At 56.9% G+C, this 27,105-nt stretch overlaps 9 protein-coding genes across 9 annotated transcripts; 3 read left to right on the top strand and 6 right to left on the bottom strand.

The window, feature by feature from the left end:
* Window positions 1-6,390: 6,390 nt before the first annotated feature.
* On the top strand, window positions 6,391-6,980 carry N657DRAFT_658505 (mitochondrial ribosomal protein S19; the record flags this gene model as incomplete). Its single annotated transcript, XM_062794904.1, has 3 exons — window positions 6,391-6,443; window positions 6,665-6,844; window positions 6,947-6,980. The coding sequence occupies 3 exons, from the start codon at window positions 6,391-6,393 to the stop codon at window positions 6,978-6,980; spliced, it is 267 nt and encodes an 88-aa protein (XP_062644139.1).
* A 617-nt stretch (window positions 6,981-7,597) lies between these two features.
* N657DRAFT_683716 (transcription initiation factor IID, TAF10 subunit) lies at window positions 7,598-8,319 on the bottom strand (the record flags this gene model as incomplete). Its single annotated transcript, XM_062796596.1, has 2 exons — window positions 7,598-8,035; window positions 8,143-8,319. The coding sequence occupies 2 exons, from the start codon at window positions 8,317-8,319 to the stop codon at window positions 7,598-7,600; spliced, it is 615 nt and encodes a 204-aa protein (XP_062644140.1).
* Window positions 8,320-8,705: 386 nt separating this feature from the next.
* On the bottom strand, window positions 8,706-11,322 carry N657DRAFT_649152 (DNA repair exonuclease). Its single transcript, XM_062793665.1, has 3 exons — window positions 11,126-11,322; window positions 9,819-11,042; window positions 8,706-9,761 (listed from the first exon to the last, which is right to left on the bottom strand). Exons 1-3 carry the CDS (start codon window positions 11,139-11,141, stop codon window positions 8,815-8,817), a joined length of 2,187 nt encoding a protein of 728 aa, XP_062644141.1. The 5' UTR covers window positions 11,142-11,322; the 3' UTR covers window positions 8,706-8,814.
* Window positions 11,323-11,429: 107 nt separating this feature from the next.
* N657DRAFT_649153 (galactose-binding like protein) lies at window positions 11,430-13,267 on the top strand. The gene is made up of 3 exons (XM_062793666.1): window positions 11,430-11,656; window positions 12,187-12,550; window positions 12,610-13,267. Exons 1-3 carry the CDS (start codon window positions 11,647-11,649, stop codon window positions 13,145-13,147), a joined length of 912 nt encoding a protein of 303 aa, XP_062644142.1. The 5' UTR covers window positions 11,430-11,646; the 3' UTR covers window positions 13,148-13,267.
* A 295-nt stretch (window positions 13,268-13,562) lies between these two features.
* Window positions 13,563-15,062, top strand: N657DRAFT_649156 (uncharacterized protein). The gene has a single exon (XM_062793667.1). The coding sequence runs from the start codon at window positions 13,616-13,618 to the stop codon at window positions 14,789-14,791; it is 1,176 nt and encodes a 391-aa protein (XP_062644143.1). The 5' UTR covers window positions 13,563-13,615; the 3' UTR covers window positions 14,792-15,062.
* A 74-nt stretch (window positions 15,063-15,136) lies between these two features.
* On the bottom strand, window positions 15,137-16,146 carry N657DRAFT_702006 (uncharacterized protein). The gene has a single exon (XM_062797361.1). It carries the CDS (start codon window positions 15,745-15,747, stop codon window positions 15,442-15,444), a length of 306 nt encoding a protein of 101 aa, XP_062644144.1. The 5' UTR covers window positions 15,748-16,146; the 3' UTR covers window positions 15,137-15,441.
* Window positions 16,147-16,517: 371 nt separating this feature from the next.
* Window positions 16,518-18,593, bottom strand: N657DRAFT_674289 (general substrate transporter; the record flags this gene model as incomplete). Its single annotated transcript, XM_062795741.1, has 4 exons — window positions 16,518-17,597; window positions 17,667-17,869; window positions 17,938-18,525; window positions 18,590-18,593. The coding sequence occupies 4 exons, from the start codon at window positions 18,591-18,593 to the stop codon at window positions 16,518-16,520; spliced, it is 1,875 nt and encodes a 624-aa protein (XP_062644145.1).
* Window positions 18,594-20,589: 1,996 nt separating this feature from the next.
* On the bottom strand, window positions 20,590-22,008 carry N657DRAFT_579950 (Asp-domain-containing protein; the record flags this gene model as incomplete). Its single annotated transcript, XM_062789428.1, has 2 exons — window positions 20,590-21,101; window positions 21,204-22,008. 2 exons carry the CDS (start codon window positions 22,006-22,008, stop codon window positions 20,590-20,592), a joined length of 1,317 nt encoding a protein of 438 aa, XP_062644146.1.
* Window positions 22,009-23,954: 1,946 nt separating this feature from the next.
* On the bottom strand, window positions 23,955-26,656 carry N657DRAFT_579915 (WD40 repeat-like protein; the record flags this gene model as incomplete). The annotated part of the gene is made up of 4 exons (XM_062789426.1): window positions 23,955-24,214; window positions 24,273-26,150; window positions 26,230-26,499; window positions 26,563-26,656. 4 exons carry the CDS (start codon window positions 26,654-26,656, stop codon window positions 23,955-23,957), a joined length of 2,502 nt encoding a protein of 833 aa, XP_062644147.1.
* Window positions 26,657-27,105: the final 449 nt, after the last annotated feature.

Here is a 27,105-nt window from a genome sequence, read left to right on the forward strand (position 1 = left end):
GGGGTCCTGTCGTTGACCAGGCTGGGGGTTGTTGGCAGCAGGGCGGAGCAGGCTGACGTGAAATACCGGGTGGTTCTTCATCGAGGCGGGCAGGTCCAGGCGGTAAGCGTAAGGGCTGACAACCTTCGTAATCTTGAAGGGTCCTAGGTTTTTCCAGTCGAGCTTCTTCTGCGGGCGGAGTGTCTTGATGTTGCGGGCATCGAGCCAGACTTCCTGGTCGACGTAGTACTTATGAGCAGGCTTGCGTTTCCGGTTTGCGTACTCCTCTTGGCGGGCTTGAGCTATGCAAATCTCGGATCTTAGAAACTCGTGGATCTCCTTCATCCTAGATGCGAACTGTTCGGCATCCCTGGCTCCGGGAGTCTTGTCCGGCACTACAGGCTCAAACCCCATACGAGGGTGAAACCCATAGTTAGCAAAGAACGGTGTCGTCTTGATGCTCTCATTCAGGGCATTGTTCAGGGCGAACTCCGCGAGCGGTAGCCATAGCGCCCAGTCATCTTGCAAGTAAGAGACGTATCCTCGCAGGTACTGTTCCAGGAAGCCGTTCGTTCTCTCAGTCTGGCCATCGGTCTCAGGGTGGAATGCCGTCGACAGCAATGCCTTCGAGGCCAGCCGGCGGGTCAGGTGTTTCCAGAAGTCGGATACGAACTGCGGTCCTCTGTCGGATACCACCGTCGTCGGGAATCCATGTAGCTTCCAGACGTGCTTCAGGTATTGGCGGGAGACTTCTTCGGCGTCACAAGTGTCGTTGCAGGAGACGAAGTGCTTCATCTTGGTTAAGCGACAGACCACGACCAGTATTGCGTCGTAGCCCTCGCTCTTCGGCAGGTGTGTGATGAAGTCCATCGACACGTCCTTCCAGGCTCTCTCGGGAATCGGCAACGGTCTCAAGACTCCTTGGCGGGCTTCGCGGGAAGCAGTGATCCGGGTACAAGTATGGCAGTTAGCTACCCAGCGTTCGACATAGGTGAGCATCCCAGGCCAGTAGTAATCGCGCGACAGGACCTCGTACGTGCGCGCTCGCTTCATGTGTCCAGCGATAGCGCTCTCGTGGTAGGAACGGACCAGTTCGGCGTGCAGCTCGGGGTAGTTCGGGACATACAGGCGGTCTCGGTAGTACAGGTATCCTCCCCGGTCCTCGCACTCCGCGAGTGTGATGCCCGGGTGGCGGCTGTGTGACTTCCTTAGTGCTTCCAGGACAGACTTCGGTGTTTCGTCTGCTTCGTAGCCCTTAACGAACAGTTCCTTGATATCCGGTGGCAGCAGCGGTGTGTCTCTCTCGAGTGGCAAAGCAGGGCGAAGTGGTTCCGTCGGGGCGAGAGTCTCTCCAGCTGGGGTTTCCGTTCTCGGCGGGGCTTGGGATCGGGTGAGGGCGTTGAGCTGTAGGGGTTCTTCTACGAATCGGACTCGCTTCTTGGGGGTAGTTCCTGGACTGGTGGGGGTAACTGGCTGATTAGCGGGCAATTCCTGGACCGGTGGGGGCAGCTGGCTGATTCGGGGGTCCAGATTCGAGCGCTTCAGGACTGTCTGGCTTTGGTGCAACAGGCGTTCATCCCCTTCTTTAGGCAGGTCTTCTGACCTCCTGGTCAGAGCGTCTGGCTTTGCCCCTTGCTTCCCAGGGCGGTAGGTGATCGTAAAATTGAACCGAGATAGGAACTCGGACCATCGGGCCTGGCGGCGGTTCAGGAGCTTGGTAGTTGTGAAGTATTCCAGGTTGCGGTGGTCGGTGATAACCTTGATCGGGGAGCTTGTGCCTTCGAGTTCAGGTCTCCACTCCTCGAAGCAGCGGATGATTGCCAGGAGTTCTTTGTCGTAGATCTCGTAGTTACACTCTGTCGTCGAGTGCTTTTTGGAGAAGAACGCAACAGGTCTCAGGATACCGTCGTCTCCATACTGCGATAAAACGCCAGCGGAGACATAATCGGACGCATCGGTTTCCAACACAATCTCTTTCTCCCAGTCGAATGGGGCCAGGATAGGTGCGGAGGTGAAGGCCTCCTTCAGGCGATTGAAGGATTCCTCGCAGCGTAAGTCCCACTGGAACTTCACGTCCTTCCGGGTCAGGTTAACCATCGGCGCAATGATCTTGGAGAAATCGCGTACAAAACGCCGGTAGAAGTTCCCAAATCCAATGAACGCCTGGACATCGGTCAGGCAGGTTGGCGTCTTCCAGTCTCTGATTGTCTGTACCTTCTTGGGGTCCATCCGGATGCCGTGGCGACCGACAATGACTCCTAGGAAAGTCGTTTCTTCCTTGAAGAACTCGCACTTCTGGATCTTGGCATACAGGCCGGCTCTTCTCAGGGCTGTCAGGACTTTGCGGACATGACTCAGGTGCCCCTCTCTAGTGCGACTGTAGATCAGGATATCGTCGAGGTACGCGGTGCAGAAGACGTCTAGATGCTCTCGCAGCGTGTCGTTGATAAACCGTTGGAATGTAGCAGGGGCTCCGGTCATCCCGAATGGCATAACCAATGATTCATAGAGGCCAAACCTCGTTCGAAATGCGGTGAGGTACTCTTGGCCCTCCTTGATCCGGATATTGTTGAACGCGGAGATGATGTCGATCTTGGTGAAATACTTCATTCCCTTCAGGTTGTTCAGGGATTCTTTCGTCAGGGGTAGCGGGTAGCGGTCCTTGACCGAGATGTTGTTCAGGCCCCGGTAGTCGACGCAGAAGCGGAGGCTTCCATCTGGCTTCTTGACAAACAAGACGGGCGATGCAGCAGCAGAGGCGCTTGGGCGGATGAATCCCTTCCTCAGGTTCTCCTCCAGCCAAGCCTTCAGGGCTTGCAGTTCAGTGCGAGACATAGCGTACAGCGGTCCAAAGGGCGGGGTCTTGCCCTCGATCAGCTTGATATCGTGGTCGTACGGTCGGTGCGGTGGCAGCTTGTCGGCTTCCTTAGGAGAGAAAACGTCCTGGAAGTCCAGGAGCTCGGGCGGGAGCAGTTTCGTCAAGTCTGGTTGTTCAGGCAGGGACAGCTGGCGATCAATGTCTTCGATCGTGACAGAGAACACTTTATAACCTTTGCGGATGTACGCTGAGCATGCTCGGAGGGATACGACCGCGATGTTGACGTTCTCCAGCCCGGCGGGACGTGGAGGTAGATAGCTTGGGCGAGCTCTCTCTGGCACGTCATGTAAGGCTTTGATCCTGGTCGGTCGACTTGGGGTGTTACAGTTCGCTCGGCAGTAGTCGCTCTCGAAGGTGAATGTATGGCTCGCAAAACCGACTCTCGGGTCATGCTCCTTCAGCCACGGCATACCTAAGACGACGGGATAGTAGGCCAGTTGCGTCACATAGAGTTTGATCTCTTTCTCGTAATGATCGGCAACTCTCATGCCAATGGCTGCATAGTGGGTGACGTTCCCACTTTCGGCCGAACGGCCATCGAAGACCTCCAACGCGAACGGTCTTCGCAGCTTTTTGAGGGGTAGCTCGTGGGCCTCAGCCCAGCTCTGGTCGATGAAGCCCTTCCCTTGGGCTCCAGTGTCGGTCAGGGCGTAAGTGGGTAGCCGTTGCTTCCCACTCTCTAGGGTAACAGGCAGGATCATCAGGTTTGATCGTAGGTCCTCCTCCTCGCGGATAGAGAGACCTCGTACAGATGCGGCAGAGATTCGTAGTGTCCGGATAGCTTTTTTCCTTAGAGTGGTTCCAGTCGGTTGGGGTGGCGTAGAGCTCGAACACCCGTCATCGTTTGGTGTCGGCACTCCATTCGCGCAGGGAGTCAGAGTCTGGGGGCGACTTAACCCAGACTCGCGCCGTTTACCGACGCTGGGAGGCTAGGTGGCGGGCTTAGAGATCTGTCGGTGTCGGGGCTGAAAGGGCGTTCGGTTCTGGCGGTGCGGGCTTGTATGTGGGGACGCGTGTCAGGTTCTGGGCAGAGCGCGACCCGGTGGTCCTTCGACCCGCACCGGTAGCACTCTCCTCGTTCCCTCCGCCCATTCGGTCGGGGCGTGCGCTGCGCGCTCAGGTCCATGGGGTCGCCCTGGTGCTGGCTTCTGGTAGGGTGCGGGGATTCACTTCTCGGTGCTTCAGGGGTTGTTCTGGGGGAGGTGGCTGGCGCAGGTGCTCGCGCGGTGTGGTTGGGCCTGGTACGGTTGACTTGCTTCTGGTGTTGACGGTACCGGTTGTCGAGGCTCTGGAGGTGTTGAGCGTAAGCTCGGAACTGGCGAGACGGGGATGGGTTGTGTAGGAGCATGTCCTGTAGCTCCCGCGAGATGCCTTGGAACAGCAGGGGCGTCAGGCCCTCTTCAGACATCTCTCCTTCAAGGGCAAGGCGTTGGAACTCAGAGAAGTAGGTGCTAAAGTCATCGTTTCTCTGCTTGAGTTGGTACAGCTTGTTCTGCGCATTCTGCACGCGGTCGGGGTCGCCGAAGGCAGCTTCCAGGTAGGCGAGCATATCGGGGTAGTCGGGGAACTGGGGGAGTCCGTAGGCGATCTTAGGTAGCATCAGCTGGTACGCCTTTCCGGTCAGTCGACCAGCAACGTATGTCAGACGGGCAGGAGAAGTCGGAAATCGGTCGGCATTGGCGATCAGCTTGCCGTAGATCTGCTGTGTAAAGCGTCGGAGGTCTACGCGGGAACCATCGAATTTGTCTGGGTCTGGGAGTCGTTCACTGATGAGGGTGGATCCGGCATATGAGGCAGGAGCAGGCGTAGGTGTTCCCGGAGCAGTACTTGCGAGGGGCTCGGCGAGGGGTTCAGTGACAGATGCAGGTTCGGTCGGCGGGGTATGCTCGGCGGGAGTAGCAGCGGCGAGGAGTTGGGCATTTTTAACCTCGAGCTGGGTGATCCTCTGGATATTTTCGCGGTTCTGGTCGCTCAGCTGTTCCTTCTGATAGCCGATGATCGCATCGCGTTTCGTGATTTTGGTCTGGAGGGACGAGACGGTAGCGTCGTAATCGCAGGCAGCAGCACGGAGGGTGGCGTTCTCCTTCTCCAGAGAGGCCGCGTACGCGTCCATATTCCTCAGGTAAAACATCCAGCGTTCGGGATGCTCGCTGACATGCGCGGTCAAGTCTGTCGCGTTATCGGGATTCGCAGGAGGTTCCGGGCGGGTAGCCATCGTATTGGAGACGATCGGCTAATGGGGAGGAGCTACGTAATGTCACGGGCGGGACAGGCTGATAGTCCAATGGCAGTTGTATTCGTGCTAAGCTACAATCTGGGCTCTATTCCGTCAGGTACGGGCAGGCTTGATTGTCAAGACGTAGCTCGAGGAGCTACGAACAGATCTCGCGGCAGCGAGGTGCAGAATCTTCAACCCACAGGGGCCCGTGCTTTCCACATGCCGGGTTCCACCCATGGGTCCTGGCAGGCACGGCGCAATCGCCGTGACAAGAGCTAGAAATAGCAGAGGGCTAGAAGGCTCCAGAGGCTGGCAAAGGGCCTCCTCTCTTTTGTAGTATGCTGGATTCATATATAGTGGCTGCGAAGTGGAGGAGAGAGGTTTTTATCTGACTTATACTGTAACGGTCTCAGGCAGTATATTGCAACTAGCTGATGACGACTCTACGAGTACACTGAACTTGGAGAAGAAAAGGAGAGACGACAGACTCTGGTAGCTCGCAAGCATACTTATCCTCGTCGGCGCGCTGGTCTGAGCGCGTTGCTAGAAGGTTCGGTGGGCTGTGGGGCGAGTGGGAATAGCCTCATCAGGGGTCTTGGTATTGGCCGAGAGTCGCCGAGGCTCGCACCGGGCCCAGCCCGTTACATATACGATACGGTTTCCTTTATATATAGCAGTAGAGGGACCGGCGCGCCTGTGGGCTTATCGGCGTAGGAAATAATAAAATAAGTTCTCTAATCATTTCGATAGCTATACGTATTGGATTTGGCAAGTAGTTAGGGAGGGCAGTTCAGGGGTGACTAATGGCTTAGCACCAGGATTCTCGGATCAGGAAGAGGCCTGCAACTTTGGAACAACACAGACACTAGGATTTGAGCAGCTGCCCATCTTTTAGTATCCAATTGCTACGGTGCGGTAAATTCGTGGCTGTTGGCTTTCCAACAATACGACTTACATTTCATTTCGCTAAGCTGTTTCAACAGAGACCAAAAATGAATTCATTCCGATATTTTTGAATTTTCGTAGTTTGAAATCTTCATTTCCATCCCTAGATGCGACATCCGAGGATTCGAGCTCGGCCAAACAAACCAATCACAGCAAACCAACGAAGCGTTAACTCCGTTGAGCTCCGTATAAGCACTGACCAGCTGATAGGATGCACGTGAGACTGGATCTGTGCCCCACTTTGTCGCGGGACCTCCGATTTTCGTGAACTTGGGACTATTGTGAAGCGCCTATCTCAACCAAGCCCGTCCACGCAAAAAGGACCTCGTGCAGAAGCGCCAAAACGTCTTGAACTTCTGCGTTGCCCGCCATGCAGCCGACGCGGTGTTTGCTGAAACGGTCGGTCTGGAAAGGTATTGCCCTGTTTCTGCTTCCCAACTCCCACTCAAGCCCGGCCCCAAAACCACGCCCTGCAGGCTTCTAAACCCATAACTAACTACCGTTTCGTTCAGGGCCACATATTGTCCCGTAAGAAACCCCCTCAACCTGTCTTCTCAGAAACCATTTCTTCCAGCCTCCAAACCCCGGTCGCGCCCGTTACCGTCCGACCGCCGAACCGCTCTGACAATTGTGCGCTGCCATAGTCTTCCCATCGTGCGGCCCGAGCCAGGAAAGAAGGCGGCACCAATCCGGACCCAGGCCCGATCAGCGACCATCCTGCCAAATTTCGTTGGACTCAAGTTCCAGGTGCACAACGGCAAGGTCTACCATGACGTGACCATTACCGAGGAGATGGTGGGCCACAAGCTCGGCGAGTTCTCTCCGTATGCAACATGTCCCTGACTCCCTGCACCCGTTCCGTTCGCTGCGATGAAGGGCTCCTTTGCCGGGAATACGCTTGTTGACAATTCCGGTGCACGCTGCAGGACACGGAAGGCGTTTATCTGGAACAAAAAATAAAGAGGAGGCTTGTTTGTCGTAGGAACGACGCAACCGAAGATACCCGGACCTGAGGGGACCATGGCAGGGAGAGCCTTGGCTTCATTGTACAATCACTGTAACAATAGGGCATGGGAAGAAGGGGATTGCTCGAGCGCAAGGTTCAATGCGCATTACCAACCCTGGTGGGAGTTGGCACCGGAAACCATGGCCCAGGCTCTTTTTCGCAATTTGCAAAGGGAGCCGGGGACTGGTTTGCACAGGCACTCCACGGGCCGTGCATGGGAAGGACGCTGAAACTGGGGATCAACACAAGGATAGACAAGAGAGACTACACCGAATCTTATGAAGTATCGTTATTGTCCAGAAAAAAGAATGCCGAATCTATTGGGTTTCTGTTCCCTGAAACTGCCCATTCCCCCGAGTATGAACGCCAAAAGCCAGCCTCCAACGCCTTAGCCCCAAGATATGATATGCCGGACCCTTCCAGCGATCACTAACCTCCAAGGGGGAAAAACCACTAGGGTGACGTTGCAAATGGGCCAGCAAAGCGACCCAAACCCATGTGGACGCCATCCACCCCATCCCTCCCCTCGCGAAATACCCAAACCAAAAAAAAGCCTCCACACCTCCCTCACCTAACGGTAAAACTCACTCCTCTTGACATTGACCCCAAACTCCCCCACGGCCATTCCCAAATCCTCCATGGTCAAGACCGTCCTGTTCTGACTGCCACCCTGCCCACCACCGCCATAGCCAGGCCTCTGAATCCCCAACGGCGCCCCACCAGCACGACCACCCTGGTCCCCCTTGCCGCCACTGCCGCCGCCGCCAGGCTGGCTACCCGCCGGCTGGCCCGGGATAGGGAACCCGGCGGCAGCACCAAGATTTCCCATCGGGTTGTTGGCATTGGTGTTGCTCGCGCGGATCCGAGAGTATTGGTATGCGTCGGCGGCGATGTCAGCGATGAACTTCTGCGTCGCCAGGGCCAAGAGTCGCGCCAGGCGCGGGTCGGTCTGCGGGGGCGGGGGCAGGCCGGCGCGGGTCATGTAGTAGTTTGTTACGGCGTCAGGAATCTGCGCGCCCAGAAAAAGAGCGAGTCAGCATCATGCTAAGAACAGGGGAGATTTTCACACAGAGGGACGTTGGGGAAGGGCAGGGCAGGGGATGAGGAAGGACGTACGATCGGGGCGTAGTCGTCCATCTTGTTCATAAACTCCTTGAGCGAGGTGTCTTTCCGCGTCGGTAACTTGGGTTCGGGCGCCGCGAGCACTGCAGCACTCACACTCGCATTCTTGCCGGATGATGGCTCGCCCGTCGGCTGTGTGCCGTTTGGGGCGGTTGCTGCTGGGGCCGCCATTTGCTCTGCGTTATTTGTCGGAGGATTGGTTGCCATCATTAAACGCTCAAAGTTGGTGTGCTGCGGTTTCCTGAACCAGCAGGAAATAATGTTGCAAGCTGGCAGAGGTTGAAGTGGGAGTGAGGGTCCAAAGCTCAAGTCGGCACAGATAGTCACGTGATCACGGTTAGCAGAGGTCGGGTATCACGCTGTTTTGAACGGGGATTTGAGAATCGAGATTCTTGGGCTGGCGAAAACTTTGGAAGAGGTGTTGACTGGTTGCAGGTGGCATAGGACGGTATCGTGCATTACGCCAGGGCTGGTGTTCAGGGCTGGAAAGGTCGCATCAACGTCAACGGTCCCCGCGGCAGATCAATGGCCGCTTACAAAATTCAAGAAAACAGCATACGGCAGATTGGACTCAGATAACGACTATGTTACCCTTCTCCGTCATCCAAAGCTCTGTACAAAGCAATCCTAATGGCCAGGTACTCGCGCAGCCAGCTCCAAGCCCTGCTATCGCCGCCTGCTTCGCGTGGCCGGCATCGACTCGAAGGCATCGTCCTCCGAAATCTCGTCATCACTTATCTCAATAGCCTTGTGCGACGCCTTCGGCTTTTGTGATTGCGAGAAGTTCAGTGTCGTCTGGCGAGTTTTGGCAGCAGCGCCACGAGTTGTTCGGGTCGACCGAGTAGGTGGTCTTGCCGGGGGCTCTGGCTTCATATCATCATCATCCATGATTACATCCTCGTCCTCGTCCTCCTCGTCGCTGTCCTGGAAAGGGTTCGCTTTCCTCCGACCCCGTGCTGGAGCCTTCCTCGCTGTGGCTGCCTTCTTGGCGGGCGGTGCTGCTTTCACGGCCGGGGCCGCCTTCTTCGTCGTCCTTGTCGTTGCCACCCCACGCTTCGCCGGAGCTTCTTGTACTGAAGGCACATCACCGACGAATAAGTCGTCATCATCATCGCTGAATGTGACTCCTGACGTCGGTCCTGCTCGGCTGCGTCCACCGTTGGCCGGCTCGGGCGACGCAGGGACTTCTTCGATGGCTTCTGGCCGCGCTGTCCAGTGCCCGTCCACATCCGAGTCCCAGCCATCGGGCTTCTCCTTGAACCGCTTCTTGCGCCGCGCCTGCTTATTCTTACCCGAGACAAAGCTCTTCTCCATGACTTTTCGGAAATCGTCGATGTGGGCATCCAGGCCTTCCGTGATCTTGTCGTCCTCCAGTTGCAGCAGACCCTTGACTTGGGTAGACAGCGAGTCCATGACAAACATCTCGACTGCGTGTCTGTCGTCTTTGCTGACGAATTGGTTGACGGCGTCTCCGAATGGCGCTTGCGGAAGGATCTTGAGCGACTGCTGGGCGAAAAACTCCTGCACCAGGGTATCGACTTTGACCACGTCGTCGGTGGATCCGAAAACCTCTGCCACGCTCGCTGGGAGTTCTCCTCTAACATTAACTTTCCCTGCACAAAATTAGTCTGTGGTGGTTCAACCCTCGCATGTACAGCGGCACCACTCACTTGATGCTGTAACCTTCTTGCGGTAGAAATAGACGACATCGTTTTGGTTTGCCACCTTGCCTGCAAACCGGTTGGAAAAACGCTGTGGATTCTCGACTTCGTACTCGGCGCCCTCGGGTGCCGTGTATTCCACTTTGAGGCGAATCAGAGGCAGCGGTTGGCGCTCATCCTCGTCCACCTCGCCGTGAATCGATCGCCAGGCTGCATTGGCCTCCTCAATCATCTCCTCGACAACCAGCATCAGCCGTTTCGTGACGTCCTGGCGGTTGTCCTGTTTCTTCTCCAACCCCTTGAAGCGCTTGTCGTTGGCCAGCACAATCTCCCGAGTGACAAACGGCCGAACCGTCCTGAGAGGGATCTTCTCCACCTCAAAGGATTTGCCGGTGATACTGAGAATGGCAACGTGCTTGGTCACAGCCTCGCCGGGAACAAGAGAGGTAGCCACCGACGAACCCGGCTGCATAACGTAAAACCCCGTCTCCGCATTCTTCGTCGGGTCAATGAGACACTCGTGTTCGTGGCCCCAGACAACAAGGTTGAGAAACTCCGGCAGCATGTTCTCGGGCAGGTAACTGGTCGGGGTGTGGGCGTAATGGTTCTGGTGTACCGCCAGAAGATTGAAGAAGTCCTCCTTCTGCTGGCTTGGTCGGTAGAACTTGACCTTGTTGTCACGGAAGGTGCGATGCATGCGCTCATCCCGTACGTTGCTCAAGCCGTACAGGGCCAGCTTGGTTTTCCCTTTTTGCAGCAGTATCGGCTTCACGTGGATGTTGTCGGCCTCGGGAACACGGCCAAAGTAGTTGACCAATCCAGCCACCTGCAGCAGGTCGAGGGAACAGTAGTGGCCGTCGCCGCTCGGATCGTCGTGGTTGCCGTGGATCGAGAAGACCGGGATGGAGATGTTGATGTCGGGATCTTGGTAGTTGACATGGGGGAAGGCGCCCTCGAAGACTTCGGCGGCATCGCTGAGAAATTCGAGCTCGCACGGTTTCATGCCAAGGCAGTTCTTTCGGAGAGAGCGCATGACCTGATACATGGACTTGCGCGATGGCTTGTTGTCGTGGAAGAGGTCGCCGCCGAGGAGCACCATGTCGACGTCCTGGGTGCGGGCGAGCTGCATAATCTCGTCAAATGTCCGCCAGCTGTCATTCTTGCGGATGGGGTCTCGCTCCTCGAAGCCGACATGGTTATCGGACGAGACCAGGATACGGATCGTGTCCGAATCTACAGAATATATCAGCAACATCTCGGAGGCCTGCTTTGAGAATCCCTCGAAGTGAAAGGACAATGGGAGACAGAGAACCCACCTGAATCTTCTGGCATTTTCAAGGCGCCCCGGATGAAGTCATGCAGTGTGATGTGTATTGGCTGGTGATGTGTCTGGGAGGAGTGGTCGCTGGCGTTGTCTGCTCAGAAGAAGTGGGCCTGCAACGCGTGATTGATCGACCCTGACGCGCGACTTCAGCACGCTGTCACATGTGCTGGCCCAGGAATTGGGCTTCACTCAGACGGGTGTAAAGCGGCAGAATTGATGGAGTGGGGCTCCCATATCTGGAAGGACCAGGGAGATCCACAAGCTGGAGATCTGTTTGGTTGCTGTTCTCAGATCAACGCAAACACCGGACCATTGCAGCTTCACAATACTGGTAATATGCCATGCTCACGGTACAGTTTGGCCAATGTCCCCAACGACAAGTAAAACACCGTAAGCTGCTAGGTTAAGCAAGCTCCGGTCACGATTGCGCGAGCTCTTCCTCGACCTGGTACCTTAAGCAGGTTTACAAAAAGAGCTGCTGCCTGCTGTTCTGCCGTTGCACATCTCGCTGCCATGCCCCGGTGTAAGTGCCTCTCCAATCCCGGCGATCTCTACCAGCCGTTGCCACTCACTTGGCCTCATCGGCTCTCGGCGTTATACCACTTCGTTTCGGCTCTTTTTTCTGCATCACTCATCTGATCACCTGAGCCTTTCCATGATGTTCTGCTTTCATGCTGAGCGTTCATTCCTTGCAGCACCAATTTCCTTGACAGTCGCCCTGGTCAACATCCTTCCTGGGAGGTTTGCCGTATGCTTTCATTCCTTTTACCGACACACCTTTTGCTTAACCCCTTTATCGCTCCTTACATACTTCTTTCTTTTGGCTGTCACAATGAGCGCCGCGCTGGCTCGCTGGTTTGGGGCGCCAAGGCAGGTTCTTGGAGAGCTGGATCCCAACACGGACCTGAACACCCGCCGAGGCTTTTACAAGCTTGACCCCATCGTCTACGAGCAAGAAAACAAGGCTGCTGTTTTTTGAGGGACTACAGCTGGGCATTTCCGATCTCGACGAAGTTATAGCACTGACTAATTTCCGGTGTTCATCCCTTACAGTCACCATGGGAGACCACGACGTTATGTCGTACGACGAGTACCTCCGTGGCATCCGTGAAAGTTACGAGAGGATTGGCGAGGAGCGCTTGGGAGGAGGACTTGGGGTGGGAGAGGGTGACGATGAACTGCTTGGCGACGTTGTAACTGCGGAGATGGGCGACGAGATGGGCGACGAGATGGACGACGATGAGGAAGACGATGAAGAACATCCCGGATCCGAGGCTGAAGAGCAGGATCACGCATTCAATCCGGCAGCTTTGGGGCTGAAGGAAATCAACAACCTTGCCCACTTCGGCGTCAGCAGCCACAGACCGGGGAATGGCGTGGCCGAGTTGCTCAGCGAGGACCTCGATAAGTACTGGCAGTAAGTTTTGTTTCCTCCTGCTTTTTATACCGCCGCATATTGCTCATCACCCTTTCCAGATCGGATGGCCAACAGCCGCACCTTCTCACGATTCACTTTCTCCGCCGCGTGGAGATCCGCACAATCCGCTTCTACGTCGACTACAACCAGGACGAGTCGTACACGCCCACCCACATCGTCTTCTACGCCGGCACCGGCCACCACGACCTAATTCAATTCGCAGAGGTCCCTCTCACCAACCCTGTGGGGTGGCAGGACGTCCCCATCGCCGACAGCGGCGGCGGCGCCGACGGCCACTCGCTGTGCTGCTGGATGGTACAGATGCACATCAAAGAGAACCACCAGAACGGCAAGGACACTCACATTCGCGGCATCAAGATCTACGCCCTGGACGACCAGTCGCTAGGCGGCAGCACTGCTGCATGCGAGCCGGCGACCCACGCCCTGAGCACTGATCTGGACGAGCATCTCGGCAGTGTGCTGGCCGCGCAGGACCGGCAGGACGAGTCGTTTCAAGAGCTGCTGGATGCCTTTGAGCGCCACCCTATTTCCATGTCCAATTTTGGGGATTCGATGCGCGAGCCGGTGATCCGGTAGACGGCCTTTTCTTGGTGCTGGTGTTGGGGACATTAAGGGTGAGCCTGTCTCTTAGAGGGTATGGCATGATATCGGACTTGTGCATTGCATAGGCGTCTGGAGGACTTGGGCCGGTTTGTCTGTATCGATGATACCCTTCGTTATGGGGAGTTTATACTTGCAGGCTTTCCATCGCGACATTAGTTGTACAATACGGTTCGACTCGCCAGATTAGCAACCAGGGGTCTATTCACAGCAGGTTAGATGTTCAGGGATATGCAGTATTGGGTAGTAACCTAGGCTGTTGATGTTATGCGCTTACCTGACCCTGCCGGAGGGCAACCCCTCGGGACCGATACGGAACCTCAAATGTTCGGACCCGCGCTCCGGCTCGGCTCTCGGCAATGACATAATCACGGACAAGCTGCCCCGCCGCGCCTTCAACTAACGGATCGAAAGGACCTCATGCGATCTTGTGGCAGAGTACAAATGGAAGACGTCAATGACTTGATGGGTTCTCCCAATGACTTTCCCAGAAGTGGGCACTCGTCGATGCCTCCTCAGGCCCCAGCCTCCTCCACCACCCGATCGATAGCCGACTTCTTCACCCGAGCTCTCTCGTCGTTCCAGAGCTCGGGCTCCAAATTCTCCATCGTCTGCACCGCACCCCCGGCACTGTGCCGCGGCGGCCATGACGATGGTCAGCTGCCAGCGCCGCTCCCTCCCCGCGCCCGCCCGCGGACCCTGATTGTGCTTGACTCCTCGTTCAACCCGCCGACCCGCGCCCACCTTCGCATGGCCACTTCTGCGGTCCATGATATCCTCACACGCAAGCAAGGCCGGGAGGGGGTAAGCGGGCTGCGGCTGCTCCTGCTGCTGTCCGTCAACAATGCCGACAAGGCCGTCAAGCCGGCGCCGTTTGACCAGCGCATGGTGATGATGTGGGCCTTTGCGGGGGATTTGCAACGCGCTTTAGTATCGTCACAATGCCAACACGAGGTTACCGAGTCCGTTCTTTCTTCGGAGGGAAATGAAGACGGACAGAAAGGGCAAAAAGCGAACCGGACGGAGACGGAGACAGAGACGGAGACATTGAGCGTTGATCTCGGCCTCACGACAGTGCCCTATTTCCACGAAAAGAGCGCCGCGCTGGCTGAGTTGGCTTTTTACAATAGTGACAATGGGAAGTCTGATCGAGACGCGGACGGCGTGGTCGAAGGCAACACCGAAACAGAGACAGAGCAGGTCTTCCTCGTTGGCTTCGACACGATGATTCGCATCTTCAACCCAAAATACTACGGTCCCTCTCCCGATTCCGCTGGCCAGGTCGAGGCCATCACGCCCATGCACAGGGCACTGGGTCCCTTCTTCTTTCGTGCAAAGCTGAGGGTGACGATGCGGACGGACGATGAGTGGGGCGGGGCGGAGGAACAGACGGCATATCTCGAGGGTCTGTTGGGGGCCGAAGGGTTGAAGAGGGTCGGCGGAAGCAGAGACTGGGGGGACAGGATCGAGATGGTTGGGGGGCGCAAGGTCGGTGCCGATGTCATCAGCAGTACCTACGCGCGGGCCGCGGCGAAGGAGAGGGACTGGGACAGGCTTGACTTGATGGTTCCACCAGAGGTGGGATGGTGGATCGAGCAGGAAGGGTTGTACGCTGAGTAATGGTTGACGCGCTGGGTATAGATGATGGTAGACCTGGGCTCTGTGATTGCCTCTAATCAGGCACGTCTCGATAGCCAGCCGTCGCCCGCTGAGCGTTGGGGGTCGTCAGAGGTTGGAAGCCGTCCATGATCATCGCAGGGCACGTGTAATTAATTGCGGGCAACAAGCTGAACGTCGGGGGCTAAACTCGGCTGTCTTTACCCCCCAACCAGGCATCATCCACCAGATAGTTGACCCGTTACCCCTCTCCTTTCCCACACCTACCCAGAAACCGTCGTTGATTTGCCCTCGCAATGTAGCCGCCTCATCGTTTCTTGTTGTTTAGGATGAAGAGCTGCGGCGAGGGATAAGTTTTGGCGGTCTTGCATGGCAAGATCTTTTGCGGGTCCAAACATCGCCAAATCCGTTGTAAAATTCTGCATGCGGGGACTGTGGGCAAGTGGGGCTTCTGCAGATTTGCAGACGTGCACAGACCATCTCCTCGCTCTATATAATGAGCGCGGCCCTCTCACCCTTTTGATTTCTTTTTCTCTTTTCTTCTTCATGTCGACAATACTTCAGAGAATCATTTCTATAGTAGTTGTCCCCATTTGTGTTCCCTAAAGGAGCCACAGATCCCACCCGGGTTGATGAGCGATATCCTCGGTACCCTACAGTGAGATCCTTTTTTTACTCTCGCTCTGCCTGCAAAGGTGGCAGGCTGCCGGCTTTCGTGCTGCGGTCTGTATAGAGAGTGGCGATGATCTGTACCCCGGCTTTCCCGAGGTCTTGCCTTCGGGCGCTTGGGCGGGGTGGGTATCGATGGAAGTCTGACCGGCTTTACATCCCTTTTCTTTTTTTTCGTTACGCTCTTGGGCTGGGCTCGGGACGTGAGGAAGAAAATGCTGGTTGTTGTGATGAACGGATTCTTTACGGTTTTGCTCCCTCGAAGGCCGCTGTCTCGTTGTTTCTTTCATACTTTTTCCGCTTGTCCGCTCCTGCCTGATGTCTGCTGTTCATCAAGTGTCTTGGGGTTCAGCACCGGATCCTGACCTTCCACGTCGAGTTCGTCTCCGCTTTCGTGTGTCAGCCTTCGACTGACCACGCCACGGTGCGCTGCGATGGTCTTCATACACGGCAACTCCTGCTAATCCATGTCTCAAATTCCATCTCTTAGTATCCGTATTCATGATTCACCAGATTTCCTGCTGAACGTGCCACAATCACTAATTTTCTCCACTGATACCTCGGTTTCCGAATCCAGGACAAGGGCTCTCATGCTTATGCGAACGACTACCAGTATCCTGGCCTGCAACATCCGAACGGCCCGATTGCCGTGCCTACTAGTCTAGTCGGGGGTGTTCGGTAGTTCGGCATTAGAATTGTTGTATGGGCTAGGTCCATTGCCACTGTTAACCTCGAGAATGGGTCGACGAAGCCGTCACATCCGGCACATCTCCTACGAGGAACGCCGAAGAGACATGTTGACAGGTTATAGGAAGCACGGCAATGAAGGACACCAGGAGGATAGTGCACGGAGAGGAACACGGTACTCTTACCAAGCTACTACATGAATTTGGCAAACTGAATCATGCACATGGTCAACATCTCCTTCGTCATTAGCATAACACCTTCTTGCCCGACAATGAGCTGGATCTAGGACAACCTCCCGGGAATTCGGATAAAAAACGCCAAACTCCACCCGCGATCACGGTATTCCGTCAAAAGACGCCCCAAAAAGACGTTGCTACTGCTTCTGCGAGATCATCATCTCTTCATTATCAGCAATAGGTGCCGGCCTGTTAAAGCTTTTGTTGAGCTGGTTCTCGCCGACCACGTTCTTCGTGCCCTCCATGTTGAGGTGGTAGTCCGTGTCGTTGCCGTTCTTGCTCAGCACGTACTCCTCCTGATCGATATGCCGGAAGGTGAAGTAGAAGATAACCGTCAGGACACCGCCCGCGATGGCCGGGCCACCAAAGTCCCACGTCAGGTACGGATCCGTGATGACGGACGAGCAGGCCAGGCCGATGGCGTAGGCGACGGCCGTGTTGAAGAGGTTGATGGCCGACACGAGACCGCGCATGTTGACGGGGGCACGCGAGTAGGCGATGCCGTAAGCGGGCACGTTGACAAACAGCTCCGAAATGCCACCAATGGCGTAGGGGATGGCCATGAACCAGATGCTGATCGGGGCGACACCCGTGCCGATGGTGCAGTCGCTCGAGCCGTACTCTCCGCACGGCGACTGCTGGTAGGCAAAGTGGTTCAGCACCGTGTACCCGACGCCTCCGAGGGTGGACATGGCCAGCCCGGTGGCCATGCGCGCGACGGGACCGTAGTGGATCTTGAGCCTCCGGAGGACCGGGTACAGGCCTAAGTTCAGAATGGGCGAAAAGGCGATGATGCTCAGCGAGTTGAAGTTTTGGATGACGTCGTTGGGCACCCCATTGGTCTCGAGCATCGTCGACAGGAAACTGGCTGCGGACCCGAGGCCGTTGTCGTTGATGTATTGGATCGGGAAGAAGCAGAAGATGCCCGTGGCCTGGAAGGTCCGGCGGACATCGTCCACGAACTCATCGTTCCAGCGCGTCTTGTACGTCTCGCTGAGACCCGCAGCCGCAATGTTGGAGGGCTTGGCGAGGTTCCAAAATCCGTGCCGGCCGATTCTCATGATGCCCCCGCGGCGGAGGCAGACGCCGAGAACCCTGAAGACATTAGGCAGATCACTGCCACCGGGGGGGTGAAGGATAACGCGCTTGTGCAGGAACCAGAGCAACAGCGGCAGCGGCAGGTAGAGAATGAGGGGTATCAGGAAGGCAAGCCACCACTACGCGATTCATCAGTCATCATTCTTGTACCGGTTTGCGAGATGTCGTCTGAAATGGTGGGCACGTACGCCGACATATTTTTCCGAGTAGGAGGTGGCAACACCCATGAAGCCGCCAATGTTGATCATGAGGTAGAACCAAAGCATGACGCGCTCCGTGGTGGCTTCTGGGTCCTCGATAACCCTTTCGCCGCTCTTGAGCGTGATGACCTTAGGTACAGTGGTCGTAACCTGGTCGAGGAGGAGGGGCGACACATTCGGCTTGAACATGGCTGCAAAGTCACGTCAGAACATGGCCTCAGTCGGTTTGGGGGGCCATCACGACGGGAGGGGGACTCACCAGCGCCAATGGAGAGAATATAGACCGAGAGGAAGTACGGAGCCTTGGCAGTGCCGTTCGCCAGGAGGTCCTTGGCGCCGGCGGCGACCATGAGGACGTGGGCCACGCCGAAGACGCCCACACCCCAGCAGATGAGTTTGAAGCGGCCCGTCTTCGCATCGGCGAGCCAGCCGAACAAGAGGGGGAGCGCGTAGGCAAGCATGCTGAAGGACTGCGTCACGGCATTGGCGACTACCGTTCCCATACCCAGAGCACCGGCGGTTTGCTGGTCTCCGACGGGGGGTGCGCCCCAGCCGTTTCCGCCCTTGGGGAGCGGACGGTTGACAAAGTTGCTGATCAAGGGTTGGACGCCGTAGTACGAGGCGCGCTCGCAGAACTCGACTGCGCAGATGAGGTAGGCGATTATGGGGATAGAGCCTGGCACGCGGCGTAAAACAGCCAGCTCCTCCTCGGTCGGCTTTCCCTCGTAGTCCTCTTCCATGACGGACGGGTCGAGGTATGGTGGGTGACGATCGCTTGAGTATGGCTGCTTCTCCGGATCGCCTGCGGCCTTGACCGAGTCGGCGCCCGACGAGGGCGGTTTCTCCGCTGTTTAATGGACGAAGATAAGTCATACAGTCGTCAAAGAATGCGATCGTGACATGTCGCTTACCCATGATTTCGTTTCACGCAACCCGAGGTGTGTAATCAATCGGCGGTGCTTGCTGGAGAAGAGAAGATCGAGACTCCAAAGTAAGTTGGACCTCAGAAGCACACTTGGGCAGGCTGGGACGGAGAGGGATGAAGAGCGGGTGGCAGTAGTGGTCGGGTGGGCGTGTTATATGGAGAAAATTGCTGCAATTGCGTGATGGTCGAGGTGGAATCGATAAGTTGCCCGGGTCGGGGCCGGCGAGCGAATGTTGTCCTGTGGATTCTCGGCAGAGAATTCCAGTCTCAGACCCGGAGGTGGCACCAGAAAGGATTCCAGATAAGCTGCGGCCTGGACGTGCCTGGGGATCTCGACCTTCCTAACTCGTGCTGCGGCTCTGATGGCAATTATCCCTTCATCCCTCCTCGGGTCCAATGACGACCACCCCACCAACCACGACGCAATCGCACAGTCGGGGGACTGACACTCGGACCTGCTGATTATTGGATAGTACGTTAGGTTCATATTTTGTCAGTCTGATACCAATGCGGGATGGAGCCACAGCACCTGCCATTCTTTCCGCCTTCTCGTTCCGCGACACATGTTTTCCACGCGGCAATGCGATCAGCTGGTGCCGGTCTTTCCGCTGCCATGTGTGCTTGGAGGATCAACCAGTCCCGGACCGCGCCGACACATCCACCGTGTGCCTTGATCTTGTCAGGCAAATCGCTGCTTCGGGATTATGAAGGGAGGTGGGATGCCGCGGGTCTCTTGCGAACGCGCATGGATCTCCTGGAACGAAAGAGACAAACGCTCCACCGGCCGGATATTGGGTACCGCAGGCTCCGTAATGGAACACAATCTCGAGACAATGGCTTCTTCCTCGATAATCTTCCACCCCACGCCGTTGGCTCTTATTCATCGCATCGCTCCGTATTCCCCGGGCCTCCCAACGCAATAGCTTCAGTTGGTGTCGGCTGCATTGCATCTGGCCCGCACATATCTCCCTCGGTCTCGAACGCTAGTTGGCCGTTGCGTGGTGATGGACCCAGCCAGGTCTGCGGTGTGCTTCTTCGGGGATTCCGCGGTTGAGAGACCGAGTGGCGCACAGGTCCGAACAACCGGTCAAGTGCCCAAGTAGGCAGGTCGCTGCCCTCGACTTTGGGGCTACGGAGCCAACATCAGTACATGGTTCAGAGCACTGTTACAAGTCTGTCAACGAGATTCTTCTGCGTCTTATTTCGACATGGCGGTCTCGCCAAGCAGCAACCGTTTGAACAAAGTCGACGGGATTGATGTCAAGAGGCGTAATCGCAAAGCTTGTCTGCGCCAAGTCACGCGGCCGACGCTTGGAAGAGTCTTCTAGAGGCTTGGCGCCTTCCTTATCAGGCAAGACACACCAGCGATTCAGCTTGTCTGGATCGGTTTAGGCGTCGGTCCCAATTCGGGGACAGCACGCGACGTCGTCTCAAAGACTGATTCAGGTATCGCTTTATCTCCAATGCAACACTAGAAGCTCTTGCTTCTTTCAGTTCGTCCTGAAATCGCGCTACTATTGTTGGGGTCATGGATATCGTCACATGCTGCCCAACAACCGGCAAGTTTCCCAAGAGCAGGCGCCATCAACGAGTCCAGTTTTCAGTCGTCCGCTTTAGGTTTTGATGCCGGGGGCCGATGTCACATCCCGGATGCAGCTAAGCAGGGGTCATTGTCCCGTTTGCAAAGAGGCTGACAAGTCGCAAGGTTCCGTACGAAACCACAGAGTAATAAGGACGACGGATATCCCAATCGGTCACGACGCGTCATTCAGGTCCGTCTCGTCCATCCAGCCCAGGAATCTCAATTATCGACGCAGTATCACCAACTCAGACAGACCACCTGCATGTCTGGTCCGTCGCTCCCTATCGGACAACGCATATCACTTCAGGCACAATCCCTTCAACATATCCATCGCCGCCCCATTCAAGGCAGAACACGTCCATTGAACCAGTTCGTCCATCTCCAGCACACATCCATTTCATCCATCACTCCACCAAGGGCTTCTTAGCCCACCCAATGCGCGGCGGACTACGACTATCAAACACGACAAACGCCGCCTTGAGCGCCACATCCCCCCAGATATTGATGCCCAATTCGCTACTACTCTGCAGCCCACCGAAGCACGTGGCTGACCCCTCAGTCACGGGCGCATACCGGATATACGACGCCGGGATGGTGAACCTCTCCTCGCCAACGCCAAACGTAAAGGACGGCAACGCCGAGTCGCAGGGGAACACATAACCGCCGTAGCTACGGCTGTTGGTGGCGCCCTGGACCTGGCGGTAGTAGGCCGTGAGGACGGCCGTGGGGAGGTAGACGAGCGAAGTCCCCGTGTCGGCGATGCCAATGATGGGCGTAGCGGAGAAGTTGGACGAGGCGCCGACGGCGTAGCCTGAGGAGGTGAAGATCCAGTAGCCCGGGTCCGGGTCGATGGGCACGTAGGTGATCTCGCCTGTGTACTTGGCCCTGTCGATGAAGCCGAAGTCGTACGTGCCGGCTGTCAAGAGTTAAACTGGGTTGGTATCTCTGTTGATGATGTTCCCCAGTACAAAAGCAAGAAGAACGACATGAGCCAGAACGGGTTGATGGAAACACTCACCTGCCATGTACTTCAGATCTGCCGTGAACACCGGGTTATCCAAGCTCGCCTTGGCGTTGTCAAAGAAGGTCAGCTGGCTCTCCGGGCGTACAGTATTCAAGGTGCTGAACCCCAGACCAACAAGTCCGTCAATGTTGGTCGCGCTGGTGAAGCTCGCCGAGACCTGCTGGGCGGTCTGGACCGCCTGGTTCAGCACCGTCAGGCCGCCGACGGCGAAGGTATCGACATAAACATTGCCCCGGGACGCGGACCCGTCGCCGTACATAATGCTCCACGTGTGTCCCTCGAGCAGCCTCGCCGTGCTGGACTCGTCGGGCGTGTAGATCTCCTGGCCGCGGACCTGGAACGGCGGCATGTGACTCGAGAACACCCACAGATCGGACGAGCCCGTGTCGAAGTCCAGCATGAGGGTTTGCGGCGGCGTGCCGATGGTGACGGGCGTGACATAGGCAATGTCGAACCGCTCGTCAATGGGTACTGCCGGGGCACTGCCCGTGGCGCCGCGGCGGCGTTTGTCTTCCTCGGCGGCCGAGTTGAGCGCATCCGTGTGGGCCACGGCGCGGACGAGATCCTCGGGCACCGGGACGGCATACTTGAGATAGGTCCTGTACACTGACCGAGCGCCGTTGAAGTGGTGGCCTGTTGGATGGCGAGCCTGCTTGAAGGTGACTCTGCCTCCTCTGCCGAGGCTCGGCCTGTTCTCTCCGTGGCCCATACGGGTCGTACCAATCTTTGGCGGCAGGGCCGAGGCGAGACACAATGCTGTCAGGACGGCCGTGAGCCCAAGGTTTGTGACAGTCACCATCTTGGGCAGCTTTAGGATGAGCTCGACGCCAAAGAGAACCTCAAGCGGGGCTTGAAAACTGAGGGCAGTCCGGGCAGGGACTGTTTAGTCTTTTTCAGCGAGACAACTCGAGAAGCTTGAAAAGGGGGGGGATAGAGTAGGAGACGCTGGGAGCAACTCTTCGATTCTTCCTGCTCTGCTCGTCAGGCAATATCGGGCTAGGGAGAGCTTATCTACCCTGTTTATACCGCCGTGCCTCCCGGAACAATGTCGACCGAAAGGGCGTTACTGGGGCCCGAGTAGCACGGACGTTAAATTCATCGCTCGGCCATCACTCTAGAAGAGCGAGTCGATAGACCGGTTCCCCGTGCCCAGTCCTCTAAGATGATTCAGAGCGGAAACGGCAATGCATCAACGCCCGACAACTGGTCTTGGAGCAGGCTGCCGACACAGTTGAGGAGGCCATGTGAGTCCTCGCGATACCATCTCCGCTCCGGCAGAGAGATGCAGTACTTAGAATGCCCAGACCCTTCTCAGCTGCCCCTTTAGGCAAACGACCTCCACGAATGCTCCGAATCCGGCATGTCGTCGCCCCCATCGCAAGGAGCAGAGCTGGATCGACATATCGATGATGGACATGAAGCACTCTCTGCTTGTACCACATGTCGTCTTGCGAGCGAATTAAACGTCATCGACGCCATATTGCTCTTGCTGCTCTTCCTGCTCTCCCTGCAGCCATGGCTTCGGCAGTTGAGCCAGATACCGACCTTCCGTCGAACGAGCAGCAGCCTATCGGATGACTTTGCGCCAGAGATCATATACGTGACCCCCAAGGTATGTTGATGGTAGCTGCCGTACGGATACCGTTCCTTCTGTGCAGATCCCGAGCTTCATAGCAAGTGATTCTCACATCCCGTGTCAACGGTCGGTGGCGCTGCGTGTCTTGCATAAAGAGCCAAGACGCGGCAGTGCGGCAATTGCTTCCCTAAACAGTCCGACCTCGACATGAAAAAGCCTCGGAAGCTTGCGATGTTGTCATGGGAAAATAAATGCTTCTTCTGTTGTTCCCTAATGATGTATCTCGAAGCTGGTAAGCGCCGTTATCCCCGTAATAATGAGACCATGGCCATTCTACTGAGTCCCTTTCCGCCTTCTGCTGTGGCGGCGCTGCTGAGGGGTACGGCAGATGGTGTGTTGGGAGGGGTTGAATCGCACGATTTCTGGGAGTGTTGTGCAGCTAGGATTTGATCCGCATGTCCGGCAAGAATTTCGATCGGCGTACCCTTCAGATGATACAGTGGCGGGGATGGAGCAATGGTAACATCCCCCAAACGGCATATGCCCATGCGTACATGTGTGCCAGCGACAGCACGAATCTGATAATAGCCTCGTCGGAGAACAAAGCCGGACGCAACTGGGTATACCAAATCTTTATTGACTTAGAAACTCACGCGAATTAGTATGTGCTCCTCCGCTATGGAAATCCCAAACCGAAACATACGACCTAGGATGAACAGCTTCTAGGCTCAGTGTACACGATAAACCACCAGTCATATCCGTACATTCCGTTACACTCAAAGTCTTGTCGATCGTCTTATTATAGAGGCCCGTCCTAAACTTGCGCGGGGGGTGGGGGGCCATCCACCGGGAGCGGCAACCCGAACGGACAGGCTCGGGTGGGTCGTCTCCATCCTCAGCAACCGATTGCTCCTCCATACCCAATCCACCCAGTCGGAGCCTTCTCGTGGACAGAAAAACCCCAAGAGGCGCGAAGTCTGGCATCAACGACCCGTCGTCCGGGTCGCCTTCGCTGGCCAGCGTGTAACTGGCGACATGGCATCCAACGATTCCTCCTTTGATCTCATCTCTTCCAGTCTCGCGCGCGACATCCGCGGCAGCAGCGGCACGGTGCTCTGCCCCTGCCCCTGCACCTTCTCACGTCCTGGTGATGATGATGATGGCGGATACTATCGCGCAAACACCTTGACCACCCCATCGCCACCGCCACTGACAACCCACCGGCCATCCTGGCTCCAAACGACCGTGCAGACGCCTTCCCCGCGCATGACACGATGACTCGTGATTTCCTGCGTGCACGTCCGCTTCTCGAGCGACCAGAACCGCAGCGATGCATCGTGGCCCGCGCTGACAAGCTCCCGACCGTCGGGGCTGAGCGAGAGGCTAGAGATGGACGCCGGGTGGGCGACCATGTTATACGTGCATTGGCCTGCCAAGGAAGTCAGTATCGCCATGTCACAAATAGCAGTTTAAAGGAGAATACATACCGCTGTTGGCATCAAATAACCGCACATAGCAGTCTTCGTGACCCGAGATGATGACACCCTCGACCCCAGATCCAGCCATGGCCCGACCGCTCCCGGTGGGCCCGCCGCCGGCCGTATCCTCCTCGCTCATCACGCCTGGGTGAGGTTGGTGGTGGTCTAGCCCCACCGTCGTAGCCACAACCGCGTTCACACTGGTCGATATCGTGCCGTCATATGTTTCCAGGCTCGCCATGGTGCTAATCTCCTCGCCCGAGCGCGTGTCGTAGACGATGATGGCAGCGTCGGAATAGCTAACCACAAATGTTTCCCCATTGGGGCTCAATGGCGTGATGCATGTCGGGCTGGCCTGAGAGTCTAGCCGCGAGATGGTGTGAATGAGGGTGTGATGGAACGGCGAGTTTGAGGCTGTCGTGGGCTGCGGCGAGTTGGGAAACGCTGAGCCGGAGCTCATCGAGTTGCCCCTGACACGGCCGCCCTGGGCCCGGCGACCGCCGCCAGGTTGCGGAGAAGCAAGCTGGGGGGGCGCGCTGACCGCCCACACCTTGACGCTGCCATCCGCCGCCCCGGAGACGAGCAGGATGCGGTCTGGGGTCCCATACGCGTTGGACTGGCCAAAGACGGTTCCCAGGTTAGTCGGGAGAACGCAGAGGGCCCAGATGGCATCCGTGTGGCCGTCTAGCGTGGCTTTGGGGTCTACGCGCCCTCGTTCCCAGACACGAATCGTGGCATCTTGGCCGCCAGAAAAGATCCACCCGTCACCCTGGGCGCGTCCACCTGTCGAGAAATTTGGGGCTGGTGACCAAGAGGCGAGCGAGAGCACCGCTCCAGCATGGCCGCGGTGTGTAAAGTCAGCCACGACGTCGAGATCAGAGCCGCTTGGGCCCATGTGGCCCGGGTGCCGATCCGGAATGTGGAACCGTTTGATCGTCCCGTCATCCCCAGCCGTGCAGATCTCAGGCTCGCCGGGGCTGCCACCCCCAGAGAAGATAACGGTCCGAACGGTGTCTAGATGGCCCCGTAACCCAAATTTAAGCTTAAAGTTGGCACTCTCCGCCTTTGAGCCCAGCGCGTGGAGTGACAGCTCATGTTCTGAGCTCCTCCTCCGGGCCATTGAGCTCGAGCTCTTTCTCCGGTGTGCAAGCGGCGCGGTCGCACGGTTCGGTGATTTCGGGATGTTGTCGGCTGTCGGAAACACATCGGTATCCGGACGGTTCGATGAGACCTGCTGTGGCTGATTGGGCGCAGCTGTACCCGGGAAGTTGGCATCGTTGAAGTCCCAGCTGTCCGTCTCAGCCACGCCACGTTTCTCAAGGCTATTCCCTTTTTCCTCGCTCTTGTTGATATGCCTGGGTTGGCTGAGCGGCTCAGGTCCCTGTTCTGCTAGTTGTCTCCCAGTAGACGCAGTCATTGGAGTCCACTCGGTAGCGTTGCCGTAGCCGGTGAGAGGGTGTTCGGTGTTCGAGGTGCGGGCTATCGATGCAGACTGAACATCGAGCGGCTTGACGGAGAAGTTGCCGGAGGCTGGCGGGGCTGCCGTCTGCGCATTGGGAGCTGGAGCTGGCCGAGACTGCGCCTGCGCAGCGAGATGCTCGCGGACATGGTTTTGCTGCTGCTGTTGTTGCCGCAGCCCCTGTTGGTAGGATTGATCCAACAGCGACTGGCCATATGCATCGCCTTCCCGCAGGTCTTCAATTACCGGTAGTGGTGGGGATTCTCTTGGGGGGATTGGATTCGCGGGGGTGATCATCAAGTAGGTGAACTCGGCTTGGCATTGGTCAAGGAACGACTTCAACTCATTGCGCGAGGCTTCTTCGTCGGCAAGACCGGCCTCGAGCGAGCCCGGGTCCATCGAGGGAGCACTGGGTTTGTCGAGTGACGCTGCATGTTCGTGCCCAGATTAGCTTTGCAATGATTACCCCAAGCCAGACCGCGGTATTGTTTGCCGCAGGACACTCACGGCGGAGCTTCTCTTGAAGCAGCGAAGCACGATCGACCTTAGGCTCAGTGTCGGCCGTCTTGTTTTCGGCTTTCAACATGGCAGCCTGGTCCTTGACCTTCTTTTCGAGTATCGTGACATATTTCTTCAGCGCTTTTTGTGTCGCATCGGCCCTCCGTGCTTGTCCTTCGAGGTTGGCTATCCTGCTCTTCATCTCCTGCTTCTCGATCTCCCAGGCGTTCCGGTCGCGTTCGTGGCGGTGCCATTCTGTCTGTAGGAACCGCATGACACCTGTGTGCGCGCCATGTCAGAAACAAATGCCCCTTCTTTCCGGCGTGAGTTCCTGTTACCAACCTTGAAGGGTATACTCGGTCACTGGCGGTTGATTGGCACTGCTCCCCATCATGCCGGCACTTTCGCCTAGCCCGCCCCCTCCGTTTGTGCCCATGGCGGTCGCCGCGGGCGAGCTTGGACGTTGCAAGTCTCACGACGGTTGGACTTGGCTTAAGACAGCCCGACGCGCGGCGACGGGATGGGCTGTGGGAAGAGCTCTGGAGGGCTCAATTGTCGATCTCGTCGTTCAGACAACAAATGCCCTTGGCAGCTTCGGCAGGTCCCAACTGCCTGAATAAGTCGGAAGATGAAGGAGACGCGCAGCACGGCGATGTCGTAAGACGATGAAATCGAGAACTGGAGGCTGTGGAACTTCGCTGGGTCGATAGCATCTGCAGGAATATTTTTTGTCTTGCCAGATCAATCTGCAGCAGGGCGGCAGTGCTAGCTGCTCGACTGCGTGATGCTGGCCGAAAGCGACAACCCCTGGCCGGGGAGCTTGGCCAGCGGCCCCACAAATGACCGGCTGGACATCGAATCACAGCCCGCCGCTGGCCCGAGGTG

Source organism: Parathielavia appendiculata, assembly GCF_033297405.1.
Source record: "Parathielavia appendiculata strain CBS 731.68 unplaced genomic scaffold N657scaffold_17, whole genome shotgun sequence".
Classification (NCBI taxonomy): Eukaryota; Fungi; Ascomycota; class Sordariomycetes; order Sordariales; family Chaetomiaceae; genus Parathielavia; species Parathielavia appendiculata.

Coding starts and splice junctions, on each gene's coding strand:
- N657DRAFT_649152 (XM_062793665.1), bottom strand. Junction 9,762..9,818: donor CAAGAAGGTTACAGCATCAA/GTGAGTGGTGCC, acceptor AATTTTGTGCAG/GGAAAGTTAATGTTAGAGGA.
- N657DRAFT_649153 (XM_062793666.1), top strand. Junction 12,551..12,609: donor GACCTCGATAAGTACTGGCA/GTAAGTTTTGTT, acceptor CACCCTTTCCAG/ATCGGATGGCCAACAGCCGC.
- N657DRAFT_649156 (XM_062793667.1), top strand. CDS start 13,616: ATGGAAGACGTCAATGACTTGATGGGTTCTCCCAATGACTTTCCCAGA.
- N657DRAFT_702006 (XM_062797361.1), bottom strand. CDS start 15,747: ATGAAAGAAACAACGAGACAGCGGCCTTCGAGGGAGCAAAACCGTAAA.